Source organism: Gobius niger (assembly GCF_951799975.1).
Source record: "Gobius niger genome assembly, chromosome: 14".
In the NCBI taxonomy this organism is placed as follows: domain Eukaryota; kingdom Metazoa; phylum Chordata; class Actinopteri; order Gobiiformes; family Gobiidae; genus Gobius; species Gobius niger.
Window position 1 is genome coordinate 13,061,371 of NC_136865.1, and position 26,288 is coordinate 13,087,658.

The following is a 26,288-nucleotide window of genomic DNA, read 5'->3' on the forward strand; positions in this document are numbered from 1 at the left end:
TAAACCCCCAATTGAACTGAGCACATTTTCTCCAATTTTGCTTCTAAATCTAAAAGCTTCTTGAAAAAAAGCATCAAAATAGCAAAAAAAAAAAAAAAACGAGGATGAAAACGCAACAAATATGCAAAAAAAAGACACAAAAGAGCAACAAAGGGGAACAGAAAAGTGGCAAAAATGCAACAAAATAGCAATGAAAAGAAAAAAGGTTACACTGGCCTATAGGCTGTAACCTTTTAGATTTGGGTAAAGCTGAAGTGGGGAAAATGCACTTGGTTAAGGAGTGGCTTTAAACATTGTTTGTGTTGGGGGCTGTTTCACAACCTGGAAGGCGCATTGAGTCGTCTTGTGTACGAAATGTGCGGTAAAGATAAACTTGCTCGTTCCTTAGTCCTGACTTTGGGCACCACCAAGAGACCACTAAGTAACAGAGCGCGAGATGGTTCATGTGGCTCTAACATATCACAGATGTACTACAGGAAACAGGGAAGGGACATACGAGGAGGTATCCAGGCGAGACTCACAGCTAAGCCACACATGCCTTCTATTGTTCTGGCTGATGTACATTCACTGGAGAATAAAACAGATGACCTGCTAAGCTCTAAGCTTCACCCAGAAGATGGTGAAAGACTGTATTGGAGCGGAGGGAGCTGCGCAGGAGGAAGAGGAAGGAGGAGGTGGAGGAGCTGACCAGTGCAGGACACCACGCTCTGAAACAGGGACAAACCCAGGAGGTGGTGCACCGTTTCAGAGGATCAGAGGAGCACTGAAGTGGTGCTCCTCTGACGTGGCTCAGTGGCAGCGGCTCAGAACCTTAGACTGTTAAAAAGAATAGACGACTCCTCCTCACTCCTCCCCATTTGCCACAATGACTCCGCTCGAGGGGGAAATCATGACAGATTTACAGACTCCACCTTCCCAGCTCTGACGGAGCCGGTTCCTAAAAAGGGCATAAGGGCGGGATCTTCACTGTAGACTCGGCGAATGCGTGATGTGTAGTTCGCGCAGCTCCAACAGTTAACAGTCCGACCCTCATTAGTACAAGATTTCTAAATTATTTTTTACCAAAACTAGCCTGGTTTCTTTAATTATAACTAACCCAGCGTTATCAAAGGAGGAATATCTAGCAGAAAATTAGAAACCAGGCTTTAAAGTCTGTAAATGTGTCTAGATTATAAAACACTGTGGAGCTAACCCTCCTGTAACGTACGCCAGAGTGTGGGCAGGCATCTTTTGTTAGTCAGTCCAAAGGTGTGCACTTTTTTGTTTGTTTTGGTTTAGTTCCTGGAAATAGAAACATTACTTTGACTAAAACTATAAGGGTATATATATATATTGAAGACAAAATAAACATTGGCCCCACTCTCCGCCAGGCTGATTGTGATCGAAACAGTGGAAGTAGCCTATCGATTCTACACAGGCCGCTTAAATCCAGCGCTATCAGCTCGCTCCCCCTTTGCGCTCGGCATAGTAGCAGCATGTGCGATACTCAGCAGAGAGCCCATTACAATGACTAATAACAGTGCTCCCTAGGTCTGGGGGGGAATAGTAATGCTGAGGAGGCAATTTCCTGTGTGACTGTCGATCAAGAGTAACCTCAGGAGGTAGAGGATGGTGAGTGGCAGAGGAAGATATGCCAGACAGTGTTTGATTGGCAGCTGCTGAAAATAATCCATTAAAGAAAGTTTCCAGGGCAGGAAGCGAGCAGTGGAACTTCCAGAATTTCTTTCCGGTTTCGGTTCTCGCATTCATTAACATAGGGTAAAGCACAAGAGGGTGCTGGGGGAAAAAAAGAAGAAAAAAAAGCTGCATTTATAAACAGAAAAGCTTGTTATGAAAACTTTGGCAAGGTTCAGTAATAAGCCATGGATGGGTGACCACTTTTTAGATTGGGAATGAATGATTTTTGCGTAGAATTTAATGCCGCCCAAGAAGTGACTTCCTGTTTCGATCCAGCCCGCCAAAATAAAAGCACCATCTTATTCATTAGTTCAGCAGTTAATTAGTTCAACTTTCTTTCTGCCTTACTATTAACTAAATGTGTGCATTTAATTATATTCTTGTAATGTTGCAAGTACCTACTGAACTAATCAATGAAACGAGCTGTGTGCTTTTATTTTGGCGCGCTGGATCGAAACAGGAAGTCATTTCTTGGGCGGCGTTGCTATGATTTGAAGTCAACTGCTGTTTATGTTTTTAAATCAAGACTTCAACCACAGTGAAACCTGCAAGAAGACTGAAATATTAATTTGTGCATCTTTGCTACATAATCAAACCACATGATAGTTTATTGATTGCAGAAGGCTCTGTGTTATGTGACCAGTTATTCTATTTGTGATTAAAATTTGATCTTGCAGCCTCATAGATGCCCTTTTTTTAGCGTTTGCACCATTGTGAGACATACAGGCAATTACTTCCACCAAAAGAACAAATCCGTCCTTGAAACAGTGCTGCGCTTTTATCACCTGCAATGTTTGTTTCTTCTGACCACGCACATTATTTTCGGGTAGTTTTATGTAACACGTGGCACATCGCTGACTCCAGAGCAACAGGAAGCTATTCTGAGGTCTCTTTTCAACAACCTTGTTACAGCTAGTTTTTTTTTTTTAATCTCCTCCGTTGGCTTTATGACTTCAAAACTAATTTCACAGAGTATAACCTCTTTCAATAGAGAATGTGTTTGTGTCTCTAGGCCCGGGGTCCTCAAGGATCTGAAGACAATGGGCTCTGTCTCCCTCTTCATATTCTTCATCACACTGCTGGTATTAGCAAGACAGGTTTGTATTTTCCTCATCATATTTCACTAAGTCTCAGAGATGGACTTTGGTGCATGGCTGTAGAGAGAATTATACACAATCTCTTATGTACAATCTATGATCTGAGAGATTTAGATGCTTTGAGCTCAGTGTAGTGTGATTCTTGGCATGAGCAAAAGTGGGATTTGGCGTAATCTGCCGGTAAAACATGTTGAGTTGGTCTTTTCTGTCGAGTTGGAACAGCCATTTTCTCCCCATGTTGTGTTTATATACCAGAGCTAAATTCAGCTGACATGGATTTCTGTGTTTTATCTTTTTTGGGGTACCATCCATCAGCTGTGACCCCAAAACAGATGTTAGCTCTCTCATCAGCGCCTCTCCAGAGAGCCATCATGTGGTCCAACAACTCCATGTGATGTTCGCATTCTGGGTCACTGTCATCAGGCACAAAAGCTTCCACAACATTTTTTACATTTTCACACAAGCGAGACACAAACTTAACTCTTTTCGAGGTCTTAAAGGGTAAATCCTTGCAGTGTTGTTTGGTTTGGAAACAAGTCACTGTGATTTAAATATGTATATTTATTACAAGATGTTACAAAGAGTTGTTTTACATATGCTTGTGAAATTCTATATAAGCACTTCATGAGGCTAATTCCCAGCTATTTAGTCAGAGGGAGGAGAAAACAGGTTAAAAGAATCTGTAATTCATCCCTCAAGAACAGAAGCGCAATGGAGCAGAGCTCATTTGGCGCCTTGTTCAGTTGTTTCTAAACAGCATCTGGAATGAGCTTCCTTATCTTCTGGCCTACTTTCCAGTCTCCCCTGGAGTTCCCGTCTCTAAAAGTAAAGAAAACACCCTCATATATTTAAAAAAATATAAATAGCGCACATTCCATAAGAACAAAAAAAATGTCTTCATTTCTGTGTCAGCCTCAGGTTTGTGCAGCCACCGTGCGGGGCAGAAGTCTCTACACTGGTAAATTGGCATCATTCTATAATCTCAAGGGACTAATATGCGCTCCACACATATATCATCATGACACAAGAACGATAGACTTAGACTCCCACATACTCCAACACTCAGTGTAGGGCCCAGCCTCAGGTAGCCTGTAGAGTTCACACATCTATGAGCACAATGACGGAGCGCTCAGGGTGTTCGTAGATGCACACACTCTTGGGATGATTGACCTTGATACTGTTGATGTTTTCTGGCCTATTTAGATGTGTTTCAAGACCCCTTAAGCCTGAATAACCAAATAAAATAGGGCTATGTTTCATGCAAAATAGTTCAATTTATTCACTCTTTCCTTGAGCAATGAGAGCAAGGCTTGTGCAATAGCTTCACTGCCGTCTGACTGGGCATTCAAATTATACGAACAGCAAGCATTCTTTTAGCAATTTCCACTGTGTTTGCCCCCAGTTAAATTTGAATCATCTTTGGATTCACTTGAGATACACTTTAATATTCATAAATACTGTATTTCCCATGCATTATTGTTTAGCAGAGTGTAACAAATGCACTTGAGCATCTCTTGCAATGCCACATACGCTTTGAAGTCTATGAACAATAGTCAATTCAAATGAGTATGCCCAGCAATTTGCGAGAAAAGTAATAACTGTTTCACCCTGCGTCCTTTGATAGAATGAGTATTACTGTCGTCTGGACTTCCTGTGGAGAGACAAGTTCAAGAGGGAGTGCGAAGAGATTGAAACCATGGAGAATCTCAACCGAGTTCTGTTAGAAAATGTCCTTCCTGCACACGTCGCGGAGCATTTTCTGGGACGACACTGGAAAAACGAGGTGAACATTTGATACCCTCTTGCCTAAAATAAGCCAATGTGCGTTAAAAATGCCCCTGAAGCACTTCTTGTGACGCTTTATTTAAAAGTAGGATTTCCCGAATAGTGTGTTGGGACCTAGGTGTTAATTAAAGACCTAATATTGTTTTATAATAGCTGCCATAGAAGACGATTGTGGCTCTGTAAAACTGTTCAGGAATAAAAGCGAGACCTTTGAGCATATGACTGATCTACATGTGTTCATATTCTCTCATGTGTTTTTCCATCATTATTCAATCTAATATTCAATGATTGAACTAAGTCAAGAACAATAGAAATGACTTAGAGGTGGGAATTTAAGCCCCAAAATGCTCAGAATAAGCCTGGTAGAGTTTAGTTCACACCAGGTTTAGCGACAGCTGGTATTCATCTGCAGGTGAAACTGCCAAACTTAAAAAAGACAGTGGAGCACCACCTAGTGACATCAGCAGGTGGTGTGCAGGTGTTTAGCTCTTGAGAAAGTCCTCCATGTCTTTTATTTATTTATGTTTTGGTTGTTTACATTTACTTAATTGCTATTACTTATTCTATTGATTGTTTCTTATTTGGGATATGTTTGCTTTTATTCAGTGTATCAAGTTGCATTTATTCCTCTGTAGAATATCTCATTTATTTAGTTTGTTTAGAGGGAAATTTGTTACAAATAATCATCTATAGGCAAATTATATGAAGAATCAGCAAATATTTAAACCAAACGATGCCCCTGCTGTACCTCTGCAGCCGGTTTTGAGGTCCTGACCCCATGTTGAAGACATTACAGCACGACCTTTACATACCACCGCTATTGCACAGTGCACCAGCCGTTATCTCTGCGTTGCTGGTTTCAGGACCTGTACCATCAGTCGTATGAGTCGGTGTGTGTGATGTTTGCCTCCATCCCCGACTTCAAAGAGTTCTACACCGAGTCAGATGTCAATAAAGAAGGACTGGAGTGCCTCCGTCTCCTCAACGAGATCATTGCAGACTTTGATGAGGTAGTCCCGGCTGCCCTGCCAATATGTGTCAAATGTAAATGGCTGAAAGTACAGTGAGTTCAGGAATTATTCGTATCCCCTCTTCTATAGATTTGTTATTATTTTGTTTTTCTATGGAAAATAAATGACATATACTTGCATTTCCAATGACGTCACACATAGTTAAGGCTGCCATTTTGAAGACCAAAGTGGACTAATATTGTACTACAACCTGTAACAATACAGTGGGGACCAGATGTTTGCACACACTATTTAAAAAAAACACATATGCATATTTTTCTCACTGTCTGACATGAAAACAGAATTAACATTGACTTTTTGATATTTCTATTTGCTACATGCCAGAAGAATGAGAGATAGAATTTTCTACGCACTTTTATATTACTTTTTACAGAAAAAAGTTGTTAGGAGACTTCGCGTATCGATTTGCAATGGGTGCGTTTGAAGAAGGCTGAAAGCAAAGTTACGTAAAGGAATTCTCGCACACCATCAATCCTTATTTGCCTGAAAAACTTCACATTTCATTAATATTTGGTAGTGTTGCATTTAACCTGTTACCGACCGTTCCCCCTGCTAGGGTTAGGGTTAGGGTTATTTTGTGTTTCACTCTTCACTCAATCTTGGTGTTTGTAAACTTCTGACTTTGTAGAAAGTAACAAAAAAAACTATTTCTCATTATTCCGGAATTTAGCAAATAGAATTAATTTTGAAAATTCTAATTGACCTAAAAAAGGGAAAAGTTAAATCTGGTTTTATGTCGGACAGTGAGAAAAAAAGACATAGGCTATGTGTCTTTAGTGTGTTCAGGAGCAGGGACCCATCTCCAGATGTTGAGTCAGGATAATAGTCAGGCTTTTCTAGCAGGAGGTTTTTAGTATGACCATCCACACCCACTTCCTTTCTGATAGATAGAAAGAATGAATCCAAGAAGGTTTTAGCTTACTGTGGTGCATGTTTTGGATTCTAACCAGCGATTCCGACTCCTCACAGAAAGGCTCCACCTGGGCCGGGTCAAATCCAGGTCCATCTTGCTGTGAGACGAGAGTGCTCACCACTCTTGAGAGCTTTTGAATGAGGCGACTCTAATTACAATATGAAATCATGCTTTCATGTTTTATGTTTTCCAAACGTATTAAATATCTATTTTTTACGCATCATTATAGCATAATCAATGTCAACATATCAGTTTAGAATCAGCCTGCCACATACAGTAATAAATAGAGTTGTGGTTTGAAGACTCTCGAAGCTGCATGTTTTGTGTGAGATTTGTAATAACCTCATATGCCCTCACAGCTGCTGTCCAAGCCAAAATTCAGCGGAGTGGAGAAGATTAAGACCATCGGCAGCACTTACATGGCCGCTACTGGACTCAACGTGACGCCGGGACCAGAGTGCACACAGGCATGCACCGAATACTTACAAGCTTTCATCATGTGAGGTCCCCCGTGTAATTTAGTGGGTTAGATTGGATGAGCGGGAGACGAAGCTTTGGTTAGGTCAAGCTGTCGGACTCAATTGGAGCTCAGAAAGACCTCCACTCCCAGGTTTGGCCCAATCCTGTCATTTCTGATTCACGGTTGCAAAGCGAGGGCTGATTTTCACAGCACTTACCTCATCAATGATTGAAGGTAATAGAAGCTTGTTATCAGGTAAGTGCTGCTCCTGGTGTCATAATTTCTGTGCAGAGACATTCCTTTCGCACATTGACTTATTTATTTCACACGCAAGTGTTGGTATAGTCACATGGGCCTCACACCAGCTTTTTACATAATTGACATTTTCCTCCCTCAAAAAGGAAAATCATGGCAGGGACCACAGTGGCAGAGCAGACTGTGTGGACAGGTGCATTGGCCCTGTGGTGTCACACAGGAAAAGGACACAGTTTGGACCAAGAATCTGACCAGATTGATACATTTGGGGGATTTGCAAAATACACACATTTTTCATGCCCCATTATCTCTGGCTTATGCAACAGAATGGTCTTTTCACCCATGTAACTTTATTTAGCACAGTTTGTTTGCAAGGTTACTGAAAAGGATTCTGATGGAAAACTTTTTTATTAAGGTCAGTTAAAAGCCAAATAGAAAAGATGAGACTAAAGATACTAATAGATAATAATACTAATGCATAGATCTTTATGCATTAGCCTTAGCAGAGGTCTAACCCTAACCCTAAACCTTTTCTTCAATTTAATTACCTAACATACTGATGCTACATACTGGTGTTACAAAACAGGCAGAGATACAGAAAATCTTCCTCAAATGTCCGGGAGCCTATCAAAATTAACATATGTTTGAATTTTTTATAGGATGACAGGCAGTACATGCACATTGGCACATTGGTGGAGTTTGCCTTTGCACTGATTGGGAAGCTTGAGGTCATCAACAGACATTCCTTCAACGACTTCAGACTCAGAATAGGTGAGAGCAATGCCTCACTAATTCTTTTGCACAAGCTGCTCGTCTTGGTAAGAATTAGCATTGGCTTTTCTTGTTTAGGAATAAACCATGGACCAGTAATAGCTGGAGTTATTGGTGCCCAGAAGCCTCAGTATGACATTTGGGGGAACAGCGTAAATGTGGCCAGTCGCATGGAAACTACTGGAGTTTTGGGGAAAATACAGGTGGGATGTGTTACACAGTACAGTATGTTAATTGCCTTAATACAAAACAAATGTCTATGTCCACAGGTGACTGAGGAGACCAGACGAATCCTCGTAAGCCTGGGATACATGTGCACGTGTCGAGGCGTCATCAACGTAAAAGGCAAGGGGGATTTGACGACCTACTTCGTGCACACAGAAATGACCCGATCTCTCTCACAAGGGACTGTGATGCCATGAATGTGCCACGCTTTGGCTGAGCCAACGGACTGAAACTGACAGCGATCCAAATGGCTGTATAACTTATTTATTATGGTTTGTAACGAAGAACCCCACTAAGTGAAGCCTAGACACTAGACAACCACTTCTGTCTTCAGCAAATCTTTGGATGGTGTTCACTGATCTCGGGTGGAATAAGGACTTGGCTCAAGGTGCGCCTGACTGACTACACCGAGGTTTGCTGAATTAGTGCAGTTCTCGTGGGTTGCAGTCACCCATGTGTACAATAGTAGTAGCGGTGCGGAGCTAGTTAGTCAAGCCAGTGTTGCAGTGCTTCAGCGCCTTTAGTACAGAGCTGCCTGTGAAGCTGTTTTTATATCTGCTTGGCCAGCAGCAGTTTGCTGGTGAGCTTCCATTTTATTTAAATGGTTGTTAGTTAGTTTGTTCAATTGCCATATAGAGCGCGGCCCTTTGTTGCCAGCTAATTGCCAGTGTGTCAGGTAGTTTGCAAAACTCTGCAAACAGTATTCAAGGCTTTTGAGTTGCGTTTGTGTTTCACGGAATGACGGAGCGTTCTGTCATTGAACATCTTTTTTTTATAAGGCACAAGGGGCAGAACTCTAATGTGTATACGATGTTCACTGCCATTCTTTTGTTATCATTAAAGCATTTGTATTAAAATCTGTGACAGTCGAGTTTGGTTTGTTCTGCATCAGAGATTTACTTAATTAAAAAGACGCAGAATGGAGTTTTATATTTGGCAAGTGTAAACCTGCTGTTTTTGGACACAGCTGCTACTAAAAGGAGGTATTGTTTTCAATGCAATATAGGATACCTACTTTTGAAGAACTGAGCAGAATTCAATGGTTGAATTTTCCTTCAAAATGCAGAGACTTATGGTTAACACATACAGTATCTGTGATTGCTGGAGCACATGGAGCAAACATTGGCATTAAGTTGGACGTATCCTGTTACCACAAATATACTTGAAACATTTTTATTAGACTACAAAACGTGCCTTTTTCCTATCACATAGAAGCAACTGAATGGACTTTAAATAATGAATGTTGTACGCATAGAAAGACCATCAATGTGACACCTTTATTACTTTTCAAAAGGGGTGACAGATCCATAGCCTTCTGCCACATTCCAGATGATGCCATTCCTCATGTAAAATTCAGGCTTAATGCGAGCCACACGAGCGTGCTGCTGACGACTGGGCGCCGGGACCGGTCGACGGCCGTACTCTGAAGAGGCTCGCACAGGCACCGCTCGGGACCGCTCCTGAGGACACAAACACAATTATTTTTCTCATTCATGAGCGCTCCTGCAGCCCAATAAAATAAATAAATAGAATAGAAACATAATGCTTGAACATGGACTCGAGGAAGGTTAAAAGAATGTTTATCAGATGCGTTTGCACCTGAATGGTGTAACATACAGTATATCGAATGAGCCATGCAGGCTGCTGAAGTGAACTCTAAGTAGGTCAGGATATAATGATCAGGGTTTAAATTGGGCCCCACAATCAGACCCGTGACAGCCTCCTGATTGCACCTCCTGCAGTCCCCTCCAGAGAGGAAATTGTTCTTTTCTACTTCAGTCACTTTATTTGCAGCTGATGTAATAAATGCCAGTCACACATTCATCCAGTTTCTGTACAGTCACATCAACCATCTGCCGCAAGCATGTGTCAAACGTAGACTGCTATTCTAATTCTATAGTGGGTGGGAGACAACCAAATATAACTTCTTTCTTATAATCAAAAACCTAAATAATCTCAAATCTATCAAATACGCTGATATGACTTGAAAAGGCTCTAATTCAGCAGTAGCTGTCAGCCGCCCGACAGGCAGCCTCTCAAGTGACAGTAATTGCAATCCAAGCGGAGCCTGCCTATTCCACTCGCCCTCCTCTCTCTTCAGTGGCCCGCAAACTCGCGGTGAGCTCAGCTTCACCACATGAATAATTACTCCTCAGGGAAGCACCGCCTAAAAGGACATGTAAACAAACACCATGCGATGAGATTCACACCAGCCAAGCGTGAATACAAACAGAATCACTTGTTACAACTGAAACAATGCAATTTACCTTTTCACACAAGCTTCACACACACACAGTGAGAGTTTTTCTTTTTTTTGTTTTTTACTGCTACTTCTCCCTCTTCAATGGGCTATTTCTCCTTAAGATTACTTGTTTTAGAATGTATGGCATCCAGGTGTGGTATGGGAATTTGTGCAAATAAAGTCACAACTAACTGAAGCATTGTAAAAACAGCCATACTAAAGAAAGCCATTGCGTCCTATAGCCTCTCTCTCAGGCTCAGAGTGCCAATGTGCAAATATACAACAGATCACCATTCTTTTATTCCATTCACTCTTTGTCAGTGCAGTCACATGCATAACACAATGATACAAATCCTAAAAGTTATTCCTATCTTTTGTCATGAACTCTTTTTGAATTTCCATTTTGAGCCGGATAAAGTATAACATCAGAATCAGAATAGCTTTTATTGCCATTGTTTGAGAACAGCTTCACAAACTAGGGATTTTTCTCGGTGCAGACGAGCAACAAAAAACACAGAATTTAGATTAAAAACATGCTAAAAAACTTTAAACTATAAGGTTATGGGGGCATGCATAAAGAATATTATAATAAATAAGTAAACTATGGTAAGACGACAACAACTGACATAGAACAATTGACTCTGGAATTGCCCATATATGGTCATGTTTAAAAACAGTTAAGGGGGAAAACAAGTTGGAGAAAAATCTCAACTTTTAATCATTCAAAAACGACTTTAACAAATGCTGAATTCTGAATATATTTTCTACTAAATAAAGATACAAAGACATGGGGAGGAGCAAAGTGGTTCAACAGCCCATAAATACATAAATAACGGAGAACGCTAACATAATGCTACATGTTAGAATCGGGCTAATGCTAACGGTTAGCTAGCGCTAGCTACAACTGCCGTTTTTTCACTTCTACTGAACGATCTGCTGTGAGAAAATATCCATATGGGCCCGATTTACAATTGACTTTATTTGTATGTGATAAATAAGTTGATATTCCACCAGAAAATGGCTAAAAAGAGTGGACAATTATGTTTCTCTAAAGATTCTATTAGCAATAAAGTGATATAATGTGATATAATGCTGATCTAAGTGTGGACATACCACATAGTGCAACAGGGCAGATTACATCCATGAGTCTGTAACTAAGCTATCGGGTCATGTTTTTGTTCATTTGTCTGATGGCGGAAGGGAAAAAACTGTTCAGCTGGCGGGATTTATAGGTCTCGGATTGACCATAGCCTCCTGCCTGAGGGGAGAGGGGTGAATAGTCCGTGTCCAGGATGAGAAGGGTCAGCTGTGATCCGACCCACACATAATACCTTAGATTGGTTCAAAAATAACTCTCCAAAATAAAGTTAATTTAATTACTTTGAATTTCCTTTTCCTTTTGAAAGTGAGTTTCTAATCATAACTAATTGGTTCTAACGTAAACTACACACGTACAATTAGTTGAGCTTTAATTCACAGAAAGTATGTGGGATATTCCTTTTAAAGCAATGCTCTTTTTGAATCGTACGTCATGCACAGACTCATATTAAATAAATGAGAATATTACACACTGTCAGGTGCAAAGAAATCATAATTAACACACTGTGGCATGCATGTTGTGATAGAATTCCAGCAACCTATCCTATCCCATGCAATTTTATTCCTCATCTGAATACTGATAAGGTTTTGCACAGGGTCTCTTTCCCAAGGGGCAAATGAATGTGGTGGGGTGTTAGAGAAGGGGAAAAAATACCTCATCGTATATGTCTAATCCTCTTCCTTTCCAGTGACTCCTGTCATCCCGGAGCAGTTTCTTGTCAAACCCTTTTCCCTGGTTGTACACTCGGTCATACATGGTCATCCCTGGTGTCTGTTTATCCTGTAAGAAGTCATAACAAGAAGAAGAGCCCATTGCCACCACGCAGATGTTATCAAGCATATGGACCCAAAAAAGTGACATCTCTGATCTGTTAGCTTAATGTATACAGACAGACAGACAGACAGACAGACAGACAGGCAGGCAGACAGACAGACAGACAGACAGACAGACAGACAGACAGACAGACAGGCAGGCAGGCAGGCAGACAGACAGGCAGACAGGCAGGCAGGCAGGCAGGCAGGCAGACAGACTTTTTTTCCTGAACGGATCATCACAGTCAAAACGTACACGAACACACACACACACAAACACACACACAAACAGCGTAAGAAAAAGACCAAGCAAAGTTCCGCTATGATACCTGTGGTTCTCGGTTATAGTAAGACATTTCTCTCGGTCCCGTTCGTGTTGGAGGGATATAACTGAACGCAGACAGTGTGGAGAGCGGTCTCCTCTCCGCCTCTCGCTCGACATCCATCTTTAAACAACAAGTCAAAAACTCACAAAGATTAAAAAAAAGAAAAGAAAAGAAAAGAAAATAGGAACTTCTAGCATGCACCGTGGATACATGGCATGCACCCCGTGCCCCCAAGCTGTACCTGCGTTAGCCGTTGCTAGGATACGATGAAGCGTTCACGGACAGCTCTTTATACTTCCAGGTGTCATTGTTAGCTTTGATTAAGTAGCTAGTTTCATTTTCTAAGACGACAGAAATTCGTTTATTTATGGTTAAAAATTGTAACAATAGTGTGATGAATGTGTCATCATGGCAAGCATGCTCAAGTAGTCCGCAAAATAATTAAGCCTATTGAATTATTAAAATAATTGTGAAATCTGGATGAAAAGCTGTAGCTATCTTGTCCCTTAAGGTGCTTTACTAGCATCTGCTGTGTAGGGGATTGGATTTATAATAGGCCTACTAGATAGTGCCTTCAAGGTTTGGTTATGGTAGACAAGAAACTACATCTGTAATTGCTATGGGCCTATAGCCTATAAAATAAGATTAGATAAGATAAGATAAGTTTTTATTGATCTCACAATGGAGAAATTCACTACATTCAGCTCTCAAGAAACACTCAGGGTGTGCAGGATAGACAGGAAATGTACAAACAGTTAGATAGCAAATAGATCCTGATCTAAGTCTATCAGAAACTTCAAGGGGGAAAAAGTATAAAATGTATACACAGTAAAATAAAACAACCTAACAGACTACAGTAACGGGGGCAAAAAGTATGTGAACAAAAAAAAAGTCTATACTGTAACAATAAAATAAACATACTATAGTATAAGGCTACTTTCTCATTGGCCCACAGCAACATGAACCGATAAAGAAACTTAAATAAGACCTTTTCACAAATCATTGTTTTCAAAGCATGCGCTGACCGGGCTATTGTTAAGGGATTTTGAAACTGGTCTAAATAAGTCTGTGAATCATTTCTATCCAGGTTGTAAACCATATCTGCAGCATTTAGTGGTCAGAGTTCATATAATGTTGTTCTTCTTGTTCCTTTGTGTCTACAAGCTCAACTTTTCTATCACGTCCTAGTTTTACCAGCATCTGCTGTGCTGCAGTGAAATGAAGTCTGTGTCTTAAAAGTTTATTAAATTATTATTATTTTTACCTCAGAAAATGAACAACCAGTCTATTATAGTTGTATGTGTCTGTCTAATCTGTATGTGTCAGGTGTGAAAGAGGAGACAGACCTAGGCTACCTGCTGTGTCTATTCTCTTCTTCACCATAATTATGACAGCGCAGCAGGGGAGCGAATGAGATGACTTCTCTCAGAGGAGTTTGTGACTTTTAAGATAATCCTGACATGCACTCTATAAACAACCCTTCTGCATAAGGACAATGTGTGGGCATTGGTGGACAAAGGGTTAGACTGGGAAAGGGGTGAGGGGAGAACATGATCAGCACCTGCAGGTAGTCGCTGAGCACTGTCTGGAGTAATTATTGCTGACATTTCACAGGCATAGCTATGGGTCACTGTGGAAATGCAAGCACCTGAAGACAAAGGGTCAGTTCTTCATTTTATGGTCTACAAATGGACAGTAGCACTGACTTTGTTCTGATCTGTACTTTGGGTTTTACTGGAATTGTTAAGATAGGATTTTGCATGTAAATTATTTTAGCAAAATTAGGAAATTACATTTTAGATCTGGAAAAAGTAAACATATAGGCCTGTCAAAGCAAGCAATAGTGTCAGTGCACCCTCTCCTGGGTATTGCAAGTATTGCAAATGTGTTATTTGGACACAACCAGGTGAGTCTACATTACCAAATGATCAGAATATAGGCAAACATGTGTGAGCCAAAAATAAATATAGTCTAATAATCAATAAAATATTGTGACTTGAAATTTCAATGGAACCGACCAGAAGAAGCAGATTTCAGTCATAATACACTAAAAGGTTCCAAATCGAAAACACTTCCTGATTTCCCAAAGACAAACATTGCATATTAATCCAGGAGTTATTAAAGCAAACCACACCCCATGATGTGAGCTCTATGTATATGCAAAGTGCAGTATTTCTAAGTGCAGTCAGTAGTTTGGTGCTAGTGGACTCAAATAATATTCTAATCACACTCTACAACCCTCAAACTGATTTTAGGATCAAATATGACTAAATTTCAGTTCCAATTTACGCCGGCAGGTGGCGACTGCGCAACACATTTAAAGCACAGCCTCCAGTAAAAACAGCTGGCCGTCTGTTTTCTGGGAATGGGACACTTTACTTTTCCCCTAACAGTTCTTACTTAGGTCATGCTTTTGCCATTATTAGCCAGCCATTATGAGCGGTTTAAGGGCGAGAAATAAAAAGGGTTATCGGTACGCGTATATGCCAACACGGGATTTACATTAGGTCAAGTGGAAAGTGTGCGAATTTAATTTTCACCTACGTCGACTCCACTTCTTGTATCAATAGTCCTTTCATTATTGCCCTTTTTTAGGTTCATATACAGTGTTTTGTTTTTTCCTGTGTATGTCGCACACGCACATGCACTCAGCCACAGGGACGCTCCTTGATGACCCACCGTCTGCTCATTTCCGAAAGCTTACGGAGGTCCACGGAGCGGTGAGCGGAGCGGCCCCACCTCCTCCGCGCTACAGCAGCGACTCTTCCCCGGCTTCACTCCGAGGAGGTGCCCCGGGCTGGTGCGTTCGTTCACGTCGCTTGTGATGGATCTCTACAGATGGCACCGCTAGTGTTTTCCAATCCCGGTTACCGTCCCCGTGATTTTAATGGCTTCGTGGTCAAGAGGGAGGTGATTTTGTGCCGTTTATTTTTTTATTTTGAGACATTCTACTTGGGACACACTGAGCTCAAGGATTGACTGATCGCAGCCATGAGCTCCGGGGACGGGGCAGAAGAGACGGCTAAGGACGCGATCGACTCAGCGGGCCTTTTCAAGACGGGTAAGCCCAATGCTGAACTCGGAGCTCGGTGTGTGTGGCCCCTGGGAACCGCTAATGGTGAAGCTACGTGAGGGACATTGTTCCCCGTCTGTTTATGGGCTCGAGAGAGATGCATGACTGGCCTTGGCACACATTATTGTTGAGTGCATTGGTCGCTATAAGGTCTTCAAGTGATCAGCTTTAAATCAAGAGCGGTAGAGCTGATAGTTTGATCAAAGTAATCTCGTCATCGTTCTGAAATGGGTGAAGTAGACAGTATTAGCAAGCCACCTTAGCAACGAAGCTAATGTTGAGAGTTCCGTTTTCGGACGCACATGCTATTTTGAAAACACTCGAGAAATGTCTTGTGTGTTGTTGCCGTCTTTAATATTAAACTATGCCACAGCGATTCATTTTGCCACCATAAGCTGCGCCATTGTGTTCAAGTACATCATACTTTTTGAGCAGAAATAATTTCGCCTTAGTTCAGACATGAGATTGTGCTAGCTTTAGTTAAGTTTTTTTTTTTTTTTTTTTAAATCTTGAATACTTTTCAATTTGAACTATAAACAATGTTAGAGATGCGTGTCCCACAAAGCCGATCATTTATCAACTTTATGTTTTTAGATAGTTCTGTGCTCATCGCGTGAGCAGCGATAGTCCCACACATTGATTTGGATCCTGCTAGACAGCGGCTAATGGAAGCTAGCAGCACTAGCGTGGCACCCTGTCACACCGATGATGACAAAGCGTCTGGTTTCGCATCGGGAACTATTAAGGAGGCTACACATGACTGCCCGACATGCACACGAATCTCGCAGTGTAAGATAGCAGTTGATCGGTGAATTTGCGTGTGTTTTGTATGAATTGGCATAAGCAACCGGGCGATGTAAACAATACATGGCGTGGCACACGGAGATGGGTGTGCTCGGGGTTAGCTAGCAGTGTAGCATGTGTTAAGGCCAGTGTGACCATGGTGATAGTAAAAAATCACACCGCATCTGCACTTCACACAAATCTCTGACTTCTCAAATCTGGTACAGCAGAGATAACATCATGCTCTGACGGAGGAAGGGCACAGTTGTGAGCACACCCCAAAAGAAGCAGACATTTTCAGAGATGTGATGTGCTCTCGCCCTCTATCCCTAAATTATCTGTAATTGCAGTCCCGAAAAGCATGGATACGAGTTTTATAGGTAAGAAACTTCTGAATCCACTGTCTATCGATTTTCCTTGTGTTTTATTCAATGCTGGTCGAGCAGAATATTTGAAGGTGTGCCTGTAAACAAATGGCAGAATGCATCACCTTGACATCCAGCCTCTGGCTCGAGTGGTTTTGTGTTGAGCGAGATAATAAGCCACAAAGGGAAGCTCCGTGTTGGTTCTGTGGGAGGGATGTGAATGGTTCCTGCTCAAATGAAAGCCGAACTTCTCAGCATTAGGACTGGGCAACATGGCAAGAGAAGTCAAATCATCATATTGTGATTTGGTGTTTTTTCTGTAATGCAGTATCAATACACATCAACATATGCCATTGCACTATGATGGTGGTTTACCGAAATGTTTTCCGAATTGTATTTATTTATTTGACAGGGACGTTACACAGACCAGAGATAGCTACAAGCTCATTTTCATCTGTAGTCCCTGGGCAGAGGCAAAGTGACAGCAGGTTTATACAGTGGCCAATGAGCATTCAAGGCAACGCAAGGCAAGTTTATTTGTAGAGCACAATTCATGCACAAGGCAATTCAAAGTGCTTCACAGTTGCATAAATACAAGAAAGCAAATAGAATCAATAAAAACATCAACAAAAAATTAATCAATTACAGTAAAAAGCAAGAGTGCAGATAAAATACTTTCAGTCATGTGCATCGGTAAAAATAACTGTTTTCAGCCTGGATTTGAACATTGTGAGGGTTGAGGCCTGTCTCACATCCTCATGGAGACTGTTCCAGATTTCAGCTGCATGAAACTGAAACGCAGCCTCACCGTGTTTATTCACAATATAAAATGCATATATAAAGCACCGGCAAAAGAATCACATCAACAAACATTCGGATCCAATATTTACGCTAGAAATTACTCTGTTAAGACTTCGTTTCATCTTTTAAAATATAGTTCCTTGTTGTGATAAATGCACATTTTTCTATGCAGACTGCCTTGGTGCTTCCTTGTCGTTTTGCTCTGTTTTGCATCGGTTTGATATTGCGGCAAGTAAGTTTTCTACGATTTTATCTGATTGCCATTTCCTCGACTTAGCTGTTTGTGTACTTTGCCATATTCAGGACCCACAAAGCACTCACAATTTTACTTTTTTCGGTATGTCTTGTTTTGTTAATTTGACATTTTGTGCTTGTGTGCTGAATCTGATATTATTTGCACCTCCAGCTGTTCTTGATTACTGCGTCCTACATTTTGGTAGTTCCTTTTTGTGCAGTGCATTGTTTCATTGCCTCGCTCTGAGATTGCTGCTATTGTCACTGGCTTACTCTGATGAGAACAATCGGAGGGTGATTGGTAGGGCAGCCTATCGGTAGCGGTAGCATAGTTGTTATTTCTGCATTAGATATTAGACGCATCAAGCGTTTGCCATATAGGCATGGAGGCAGCTTTCTCTTACTCTTCTCTTACTTCATCATCATTCTGTATTTACTATGCTTAAATGTAGTCTCTTTCTCATCTCTTACTATTGCACAGAAATGAGTGCTTCATTGATGGCGCACCAGTGCATTTCCACAACACTGGCCCCCCTCTTCCTTTGTTTTGCTCTTGAACTTCCTCCTCTAACAGATACGGGAGTCTTGTTCTGACAAGCACAGGTTTGAGTGTCTTGCCACAGGCTATGCTTATTTTTCCTCAAGTTGCCTCCCTCTATCCCCAACCCCATCGTCGTCATCTCTTTTTCCATCCTTCGGCACTGCTCTCTTTGTGTTTCCAATGAGTTGCCCTCCTTCAGACTTCTCCAATGTGTGTTTCTGCTGTTTCAACATCAAATAATCCACTCAAGTTTTTTTTTTTTTTTTTAGAAAGAGACTCTGGCAAAATACTGAAAAGGCAAGCTTCCCTTCCCATTATCCTATCCCTACCTTCAACACTGGAATTCATTCCTTTGGGCCCTCAGAGTGGAGAAAGGGGGAGTTCTGTTGTGGCATGCTGTCAATCATCGAGTCATCCCATCCCAAACATCTTGAGCTTCAGTGATGACTCATAGGCAGATACCCCAGATTTGCAGACATTTGTGGTGGAAAAAGAGACCGCTGCATGGCATGTGCTCTGTATTATGGACTATTTTTAGCAATTGTAAACCCAAATGTAGCACCAATGCTAAAAACAGATCATCTGATGCAGGCTTGTTTTTGTAAATATTACTTAACTAGCTACCCTTGTCACAAAATGAGACCTACATGATAAAATATAAATAATTAAATGTCATCTAAAAACGTTCTAAACCCACTGTAACTTCCTGAATGAGCGTAAAGGTGCTTCGTTCACAATCTCAGGCATTGAATGAACGCTGTGTGTTTGTGTCAAAGCAGAGGAAACAGACAAGCTGAAGACATGGAGTAATGTGATCCATGAGCAGTGTTTATGACTGCGTTGAGCCAGGATGAGGTCTGCACTCTCTCCAGCCCAGGCCCACAGACTAATGGCTATTGATCCAGGAGATGGAGACTGATGGAAGCCCCTCTCTAAAGGCTTTCTCCAGGCTTAAAGCTGCCGAGCTCTACAACAGAAGCTCAACTAATGTGCGGCACAAGTGCGCTTCCTTTATCTTTTGTTTTGTGGAACTGTTTGGATTAGAGGAGATTTAGTTTCTCTTATCTTTGACTACCTACTCAAACAGCAAGCTATTCTAACGTTATAACACTACACATACAGTCTACCTACATTTTATTGGTAAGTGATGGTGTAGGCTACAGTGGCAAATAACAGCCTAATTTTTACCATTTAAAACATCAAATACTTTATTTTGAATTCCTGATTACTAGCAGCTATGGTTATGGTCACCACTTTGGATGCATGAACAGAGGATCATATATATTAATGTACATGCACTCCCACCAGTTTTGGGGCCAATGAGCCACATTACTTTCAAAGAAATACACACACAAAACAATGAACCTTTGAGAGCACCATTCCTTGTACAGTCCATGTGGCTGTTGGCCCCGTGTAGACATCAATGGCTGATGTGTTACGGTCATTATGTGGACATTGTCTCTCCAGTTTGTGTTACCAGGTAGTTCCAGAGGTAACACACCTTTTTAGAGAGGAGCTGAAAACAAATGTCAAAGGTCAGTGTGAAGTATCTTTTGTCATGGTGAGATGACATGCTGAACAAATGTCAGGGTTTCATTGTTACCCTAGTAACTGTCAAGATGGGATCTTTTTTTTTCCATCCTGCCATGCACTTTTTTGTTCTGTTTATTTTTTTTCTAATCAAAATGATTATTAAACACCCATCAAGAATAAACATGCCTTGCCTTGCCTTAAACCAACACAAATACAACTGTGTAGCCCAAAGCATAGATGATGTCAGTGTGGATTTGTAGGTCTATCACAGTAATCCAACCCTTAATAAGAACAAAAACAGTGGGTTAAATTTCAGTCAGAACTACTTTACTTTCTCCACAAGTTGCAAGGAGGGTATATGCGATTCATTTTTGGTTGCTACATTTGATTACTGTCCTTGTCCCTGTTTCACAGCATCAGACAAGTGATTTCATTGGATTATAACTCTCACTGCCCTAATCCCCTATTCTGGGATTATGTTCATAGTTTTATATGCAAGTGCAGAGGTTTGTTGTTGGATTTAAGGCCTACACAGTGTACAATAGATGCTGCTACTTTCGAGTTGTGTCATTGATATAATGAAAGCATATTTAAGGTTAATGCCATACGGTTTCTGTAGGAAAGATTGAGGACTTCACCAACTAGATCTGTCTTTAAAGAATGTCTTGACAGTATTTATCTTGGCTGTTGAGCCTTCATACTGTATTTACCATTAGCAACAACCTTTGTCAAGAATGTCACTCTGTTAATAAAGAGACACTAATCAAGCACTTTTTGTTTGGTTATGTTTTGATTTGCAGACCAGATAAAACTGACCTTAATGTCTGACCTGCGTTTGACGAGTAGGACTTTGTAAACCTGGTCTGGCTATAAGGCTAATTCCCTTCAGCCCTCACACAGACACACAGGTTGCCGCCCATTTGGACAGATAAGTAGATAAGAGTGAGCTGTGGTCACTGGTTTCTCATGTTCTTTATATTGCCCTCTTGGTACTGTGCTTACAGTTGTTTTCAGTCATTTGTTGTGAACATACTCCACTCTTTGTATTTTATTTATTTATTTATTTATTTAACTTGAAGTTTAAGTCAACTAAGTGTGGAAAATTAAACCTTTGAATACAACTTTAGCAGAAGGTTTTACAATCATATATTCAGATACTGTGTCACTGGGGTCCATGTTTGTGAAACCAAGTCCGTCCATTTTCATTTGAAGTTTTGCGGTCAGCTGTTCCATGACTGAATGGACTCTGCTTCCATTCAGTCTTTGTTGGAGGAGGTTTCAGTAAACTGTTATCTTTTTTTACTTCAGTGTTATAATATTATATCCTCACCAAATACATAGGCTACTGGTGTTATTTATTTATTCAGTCGGGACAGTGCATGTTAATGAACATACATGGGGCTCATGGATGTAAAGACACCACATCGCATTTTAGCCCAGATGGATGGATGGGAATCAAACCCGGGACCTTCTAGCTGTGAAGCACAAGCGCTAACCGCTGTACTACCATGCTGCACAGATGATTTATTTCATTTACACATAATCTTGCATTAGACGACTCTCTGATCAGTGAAGTCTTCCCTGTTTTTAGCCCAGATGCCCTCATCAGAGTTGATCTGATCGATGTTCAACATTGCAGAGTTAAACGCTCAAGATCCCATAACCATAGTTTGGAGCTTTTTGATTAACTGTTCCCCACATCCCTCTGCAGAGCCCAGTCTCAAAAACTCTGATCAAATAATCAATGTGGATATTGTGTCATATATAACGCAGTGAAAATAATTACTCATTTTTGAAATGTACACACCAAAAACCAAGAAATGTGCAATTGTTTAATCTCATTGTTTTAACAATGTTAGGGTTAACACTGTTTTAACTTTAACATTCATAAAATAAACATACAAACATACATTTTTATAAACACATCAAAAAACAACAAAGTTGATTATTAATGGTAACATACTTATTATAGGACTTTTAACACTTGAACAATTGGGTGTGGCATTTCACATATTTTCAATGTAGGCTGGCAAAACTGCATCAAAACAAATTAAATTCACTTTGAATATTGTCTGAGAAGAATAAGCCAAAACATTAGTAGACTAATTGGCTAATTGTTTTACGTTTCCTTACAGGAGTTCTATTAGTTTGGGAATTAAAGCCTGTCAGATCTGCAAAGTGGGAATTAGGAGTGTCGAACTCTGTGAACGCTGAACCGGTCACGCACACGCAAGCTACTCCAGACCTGTGTGCGTTTATAAAAAGCAGCTTGTCCCACTTTTCCGTTTCATCTGCCATGCTCCCGTTCGCTAATATCTCCGGCGTGACAGCTAATTGGTGCGTTGTCCCTCTTACAATCCTCTGCGTTTTAAAACAAGCTGGAACCAGAGAGTGAACACGGGCGCAGGGGAAAAGAGGAAAATGGAGAGACGACGGAGAAGGCAGAAGGTAGGTTCCAGGTATGGCCGACTGCATATAATTGCAATCGAATCAAACTTGCAATATGAATAGTCACAATTAGCAAATCGCAAAAGCTACAATATTGTATTTGTTTTGTCTTCTCTTTATCTGAACTTGTTTTAAATGTTTACTCAACATAAATCGCAAATCTAATATTCACAATTAGGCAAAATTGTGCAGCCCTAGTTCTAGAAATAGCAGGTTGGAAGAGGGCATGAAATTGCGAGTGTTGATATGCAATTACGCTTCGCATTCTTGTACAGGACTAGGAGTTGCTGAATGATTTTATTGTGCTGTGAGCAAACTCTAAAGGTCTATTCAGTGCAGGTGGGCAAGAAAAAAAATGGATGCAACAACACTATGGGGAAGAAGTGAACATGTGAGTACCTGGAGCTAACTGAGAAAGGTCACTAAATGCAATTGAACTGGCTGTCAATTGATTAAGATCACTGGGAAAATGTTGCCTGTCAGTGTGTTCCTATTTTCAGCAGAAAGATACAGAAAGAGTGACCTAAACTGGGACAAGTCCTGAAAGACCATTATACTCTCTTCAGCCCCCAAGTGAATAGAAAACTGCTATCTCACTGCTGCCCTCCCTGGAAACGTTCTCCATGTCTGTCTCTTCTTTCGACCAATTTTCACCAATGTCCCTGACCGGAAGAAATCAATCCACCTCAAAGATTTAGATGTTGGACTGGGTCAGCTGGCTCAGAAGTCACCAGTTATCAAAGCCTTTGATCCTGATTTAAGACACTAGGGTGTAACAGGTGTCTGCGGTATAATATTTAAAAAACACACACACTGCCTTATTTTATATCATCATAATGTTGGATTGCAAGTTGCAACTAATGATTATATATTACCACTTTGACCAAGCTCCGTCCCTCTCTCCTCCTGATTGGATCTAACACAGGCTGGTTCAATGGAAAGCTTGTCTCATTGGTCAAAATTGTGGCACCGGGGATTCTGATTAGTTGCTGAGCTCAAAGGGAGAGACGCACTTATTAATATTAATTACATTACGTCAAACCCGATTAGTCATTGCAGCACAGGCCTTCTGAAACTTCTGTGCTTCCTGCTTACTTCCTCTGAGCTCTCTGAGCTATAGCCAACTCATAGCAATATGACATGAGCAGATTTATTTAGCACAAACAAGAGTGATGAGAGGGCAATACTGCGAGTGGTGATTATAGGCAGAGCTCTGTGGCCACTGCAGCTGTCTGTGAAAGAAAGCACACTTGGTACTGGTGTATCAATGGTACAGAATAACTCCATTGAAACCATTTAGTATGGGACAACCCCACCCTGAACACTGGAGAGAACGGAGATTAGTCTTGAATTAGGTGTTCAAGCAAATGATTCATTAATATGATCCGTTTCTTACTAAACAGGGAGTGTAATGTAGTTAATGTGTTGCTATGTTGAGGACTTTGAGGCTTTTGACTTCATTATCAAACAATGCTCTCTGTTCTTAGAGAGAAAATAATTCATATTCAAGGCCATGTCAAGGTTTGTTTCAAGTAAATTAAAAAAATAATAAAAGTAAATGATTTTAAAACATTTTTACCTGATGGAAGATGAGGATGTGTGTTGATTTATGTGAAACTGCCAAAGAGGCTTTAACTTTTATTTGTTGTTATTCCACAAAACTGATTATCAATTTGGTTACATTTTTTTTATCTGGCTTATTAGTTGACCACCCAAATACAACTTGCTGACTGTTGTTACATTACCTTAATAGCAATTTGGTAATTGCAAGAATCAAGATGACAGCTTCAGTTTGATTGTGATAAATTGCTTTCCCTTGTTCTGAAATGCCAATTAAATGTTCAGTCTCTTTGAAAATGCCTGGATGCCAAAGCAATGATCTCCTCCTTAGCCCAAACATTTACGAATGCTGTTCCACTATTTTGATCGGTTGCCAAGTATCAGCAGAAACTTCCTTAATCTCTCGGGCAAAGCGAACTTGTTCAGTGTGCTGTCATGGCCTCTTGGCACGTCGATTTTCTCTAAACTCTCAGGGTAATAATAATATACCTGTGAGCTCGTCCAAGGCCACACCGACAGGGCATTGCTCACTGCTTTTGTCAATGTGAGCCAGACAATTGGTATTTCAAAATAGAGGGGGGTCTTTTCCCTGCGAGCCGATGAGTCAAGCGATGAGTGTGTGCCTTACCGAGAAGCCCGGGGAAGGCATGGGGCCTCTAGAAAGGGTGGTCTTGTGTTCATACGGGCCCAGGATTGGCAATAACAAGTAGCTGTCTGTTTGGGAGCTTGTGGATACAGTAAAGACGGTGTCGGGCATCGCTGTGAGGCAGGTAGGTTCACTTCAGGATTAGACGAGTGTTACCATAATGTCTTATTCAGTTACAGCAGGTTCAGACAGTTTTCAGACCCTTTTTGATTCCAGTTTACTATGTTGAAGTCTGATATTACTTATAATGTCAGACAATCACCCTTTCCACCAAGAATAAACCTTGCAGATGACAAAAGCTGACTAAATGTTGACATAAGAAATATCTTAATATTCTTTTGGTGTATTCATTGGAACTTTAAGTCTTTTTTTTAAGGTTTTTTCTGTCCTACTTTACTAAAATAAATCATAATAAATCCTTTCCGTTGTCCCTCTGAGGGTAATACAAGTGTTAATGGGATGATTAACACTCATCTGGCCAGAAGACTCCGATTGCAACTTCCCTGCACTGGGTCGGAGTCACCAATACACACTAATGGAATCACGAAGAAGAAGCTAACAGGCTAACAGGCAAAGCTAACTGCCAAGTTTGAGTGAAAAGTATGATTTCCATTGTGTAATTGGATGTACAATATCCCTCTCTCCCTTTGTCTTTTCTGTCAGCGTAGTATTTACTCTCACGGACAATTAATGAGAAAAAAAATGCAGTGGTGCTTATGGCCTCTAGGGGCACGAGTTGCTTAGTACTGCTTTAAGTTTTACATTTTTCTTGTTTACTTAGGTAATCATTTCAATGACTTTTTATTTCTATGTATGCCTGATGATTATAAAGCTTCTTTCATAGTTATGCTGTTTTTTAGCATTGTTAAGTTAATTGTAAAGCTTAGGTCTGTGGTAATCACCAATCATTGTACTTCCTTGACCAACTGCGCTTGGATGCACGTTACAGTTTATTTCCACAGCGACCCTTGACCCTTATTGTTACATCCGAGTGACTTGGCTCTCTTCCTCGTGGTAGGCCAAGTCCCAATGTGGTGTTAACAAAGTTGGCAGAGAATCAACGCGTTTCATGCGGTTGGGTAGATCTCAGAGGAACAACTTCTCGCGCTTAACAATATGAGCTTCATCTGTTAAGGGGCCCCATTGTCTGCGGGTAATCGCTCCTTTGTTGGTGTTTGTTTGACTTCTCACTCAGCTGCAAGTCGTAATGTTTAGATTGCGATAAGATGCGGCCAAACCGCTACTGTAGTGTGGTGTTACATCGTAGCACGCCGCAGCTTAAGTGGACATCTTTGGCATTGCAAATATGTGAAGCATGTGGCTGTTTGGTCTGCCTCTCACTCCTGTCCTCGTTCCCTTTGTTTCTTTATTGTCCCATCCATTCTGTGTGTGAAGTTTTCCCAGGTTCAAAGAATTCCCTCAAGCCTCTCAAGCTTGTTTTTTTTCCCATGTGGTAAACAGCAAGCACTCCTTTGGCATTGGTTATCAACAAGTTTGCTCTTGCGCTTTAGAGAAACCGCTTGGTGGAGCTGCTTTTACCACCTAAAACAGTTAAGTCACCATCCCATGCCTAAATCCTTGCCCTAGACTGCAATGGTTTAGATTGGAATT

General features: G+C 40.9%; 3 protein-coding genes across 8 annotated transcripts in view; 2 read left to right on the forward strand and 1 right to left on the reverse strand.

Annotated features, from left to right (window-relative positions):
• adcy2b (adenylate cyclase 2b (brain)) overlaps positions 1-9,032 on the forward strand; it is a 50,800-nt gene extending 41,768 nt beyond the window's left edge. The window contains exons 19-25 of one of the 2 annotated variants that reach the window (XM_079571216.1): positions 2,690-2,774; positions 4,399-4,557; positions 5,423-5,569; positions 6,863-6,970; positions 7,878-7,989; positions 8,068-8,192; positions 8,259-9,032. In XM_079571216.1, the coding sequence (XP_079427342.1) occupies positions 2,690-2,774; positions 4,399-4,557; positions 5,423-5,569; positions 6,863-6,970; positions 7,878-7,989; positions 8,068-8,192; positions 8,259-8,411 (889 nt within the window). In that variant the 3' untranslated portion in view covers positions 8,412-9,032. The remainder of the gene's footprint in view (positions 1-2,689; positions 2,775-4,398; positions 4,558-5,422; positions 5,570-6,862; positions 6,971-7,877; positions 7,990-8,067; positions 8,193-8,258) is intronic. The other variant, XM_079571215.1, reaches the window with a different exon arrangement.
• Positions 9,033-9,438: 406 nt separating this feature from the next.
• Positions 9,439-12,817, reverse strand: cfap90 (cilia and flagella associated protein 90). Its single transcript, XM_079571354.1, has 3 exons — positions 12,697-12,817; positions 12,210-12,335; positions 9,439-9,674 (listed from the first exon to the last, which is right to left on the reverse strand). Exons 1-3 carry the CDS (start codon positions 12,811-12,813, stop codon positions 9,495-9,497), a joined length of 423 nt encoding a protein of 140 aa, XP_079427480.1. The 5' UTR covers positions 12,814-12,817; the 3' UTR covers positions 9,439-9,494.
• A 2,563-nt stretch (positions 12,818-15,380) lies between these two features.
• Positions 15,381-26,288, forward strand: part of LOC306974076 (triple functional domain protein-like) — a 56,359-nt gene continuing 45,451 nt past the window's right edge. For all 5 annotated transcript variants that reach the window (XM_079571188.1, XM_079571189.1, XM_079571190.1 and 2 more), the window contains exon 1: positions 15,381-15,754. In XM_079571188.1, coding sequence (XP_079427314.1) covers positions 15,685-15,754 — 70 coding nt within the window. In that variant the 5' untranslated portion in view covers positions 15,381-15,684. The remainder of the gene's footprint in view (positions 15,755-26,288) is intronic.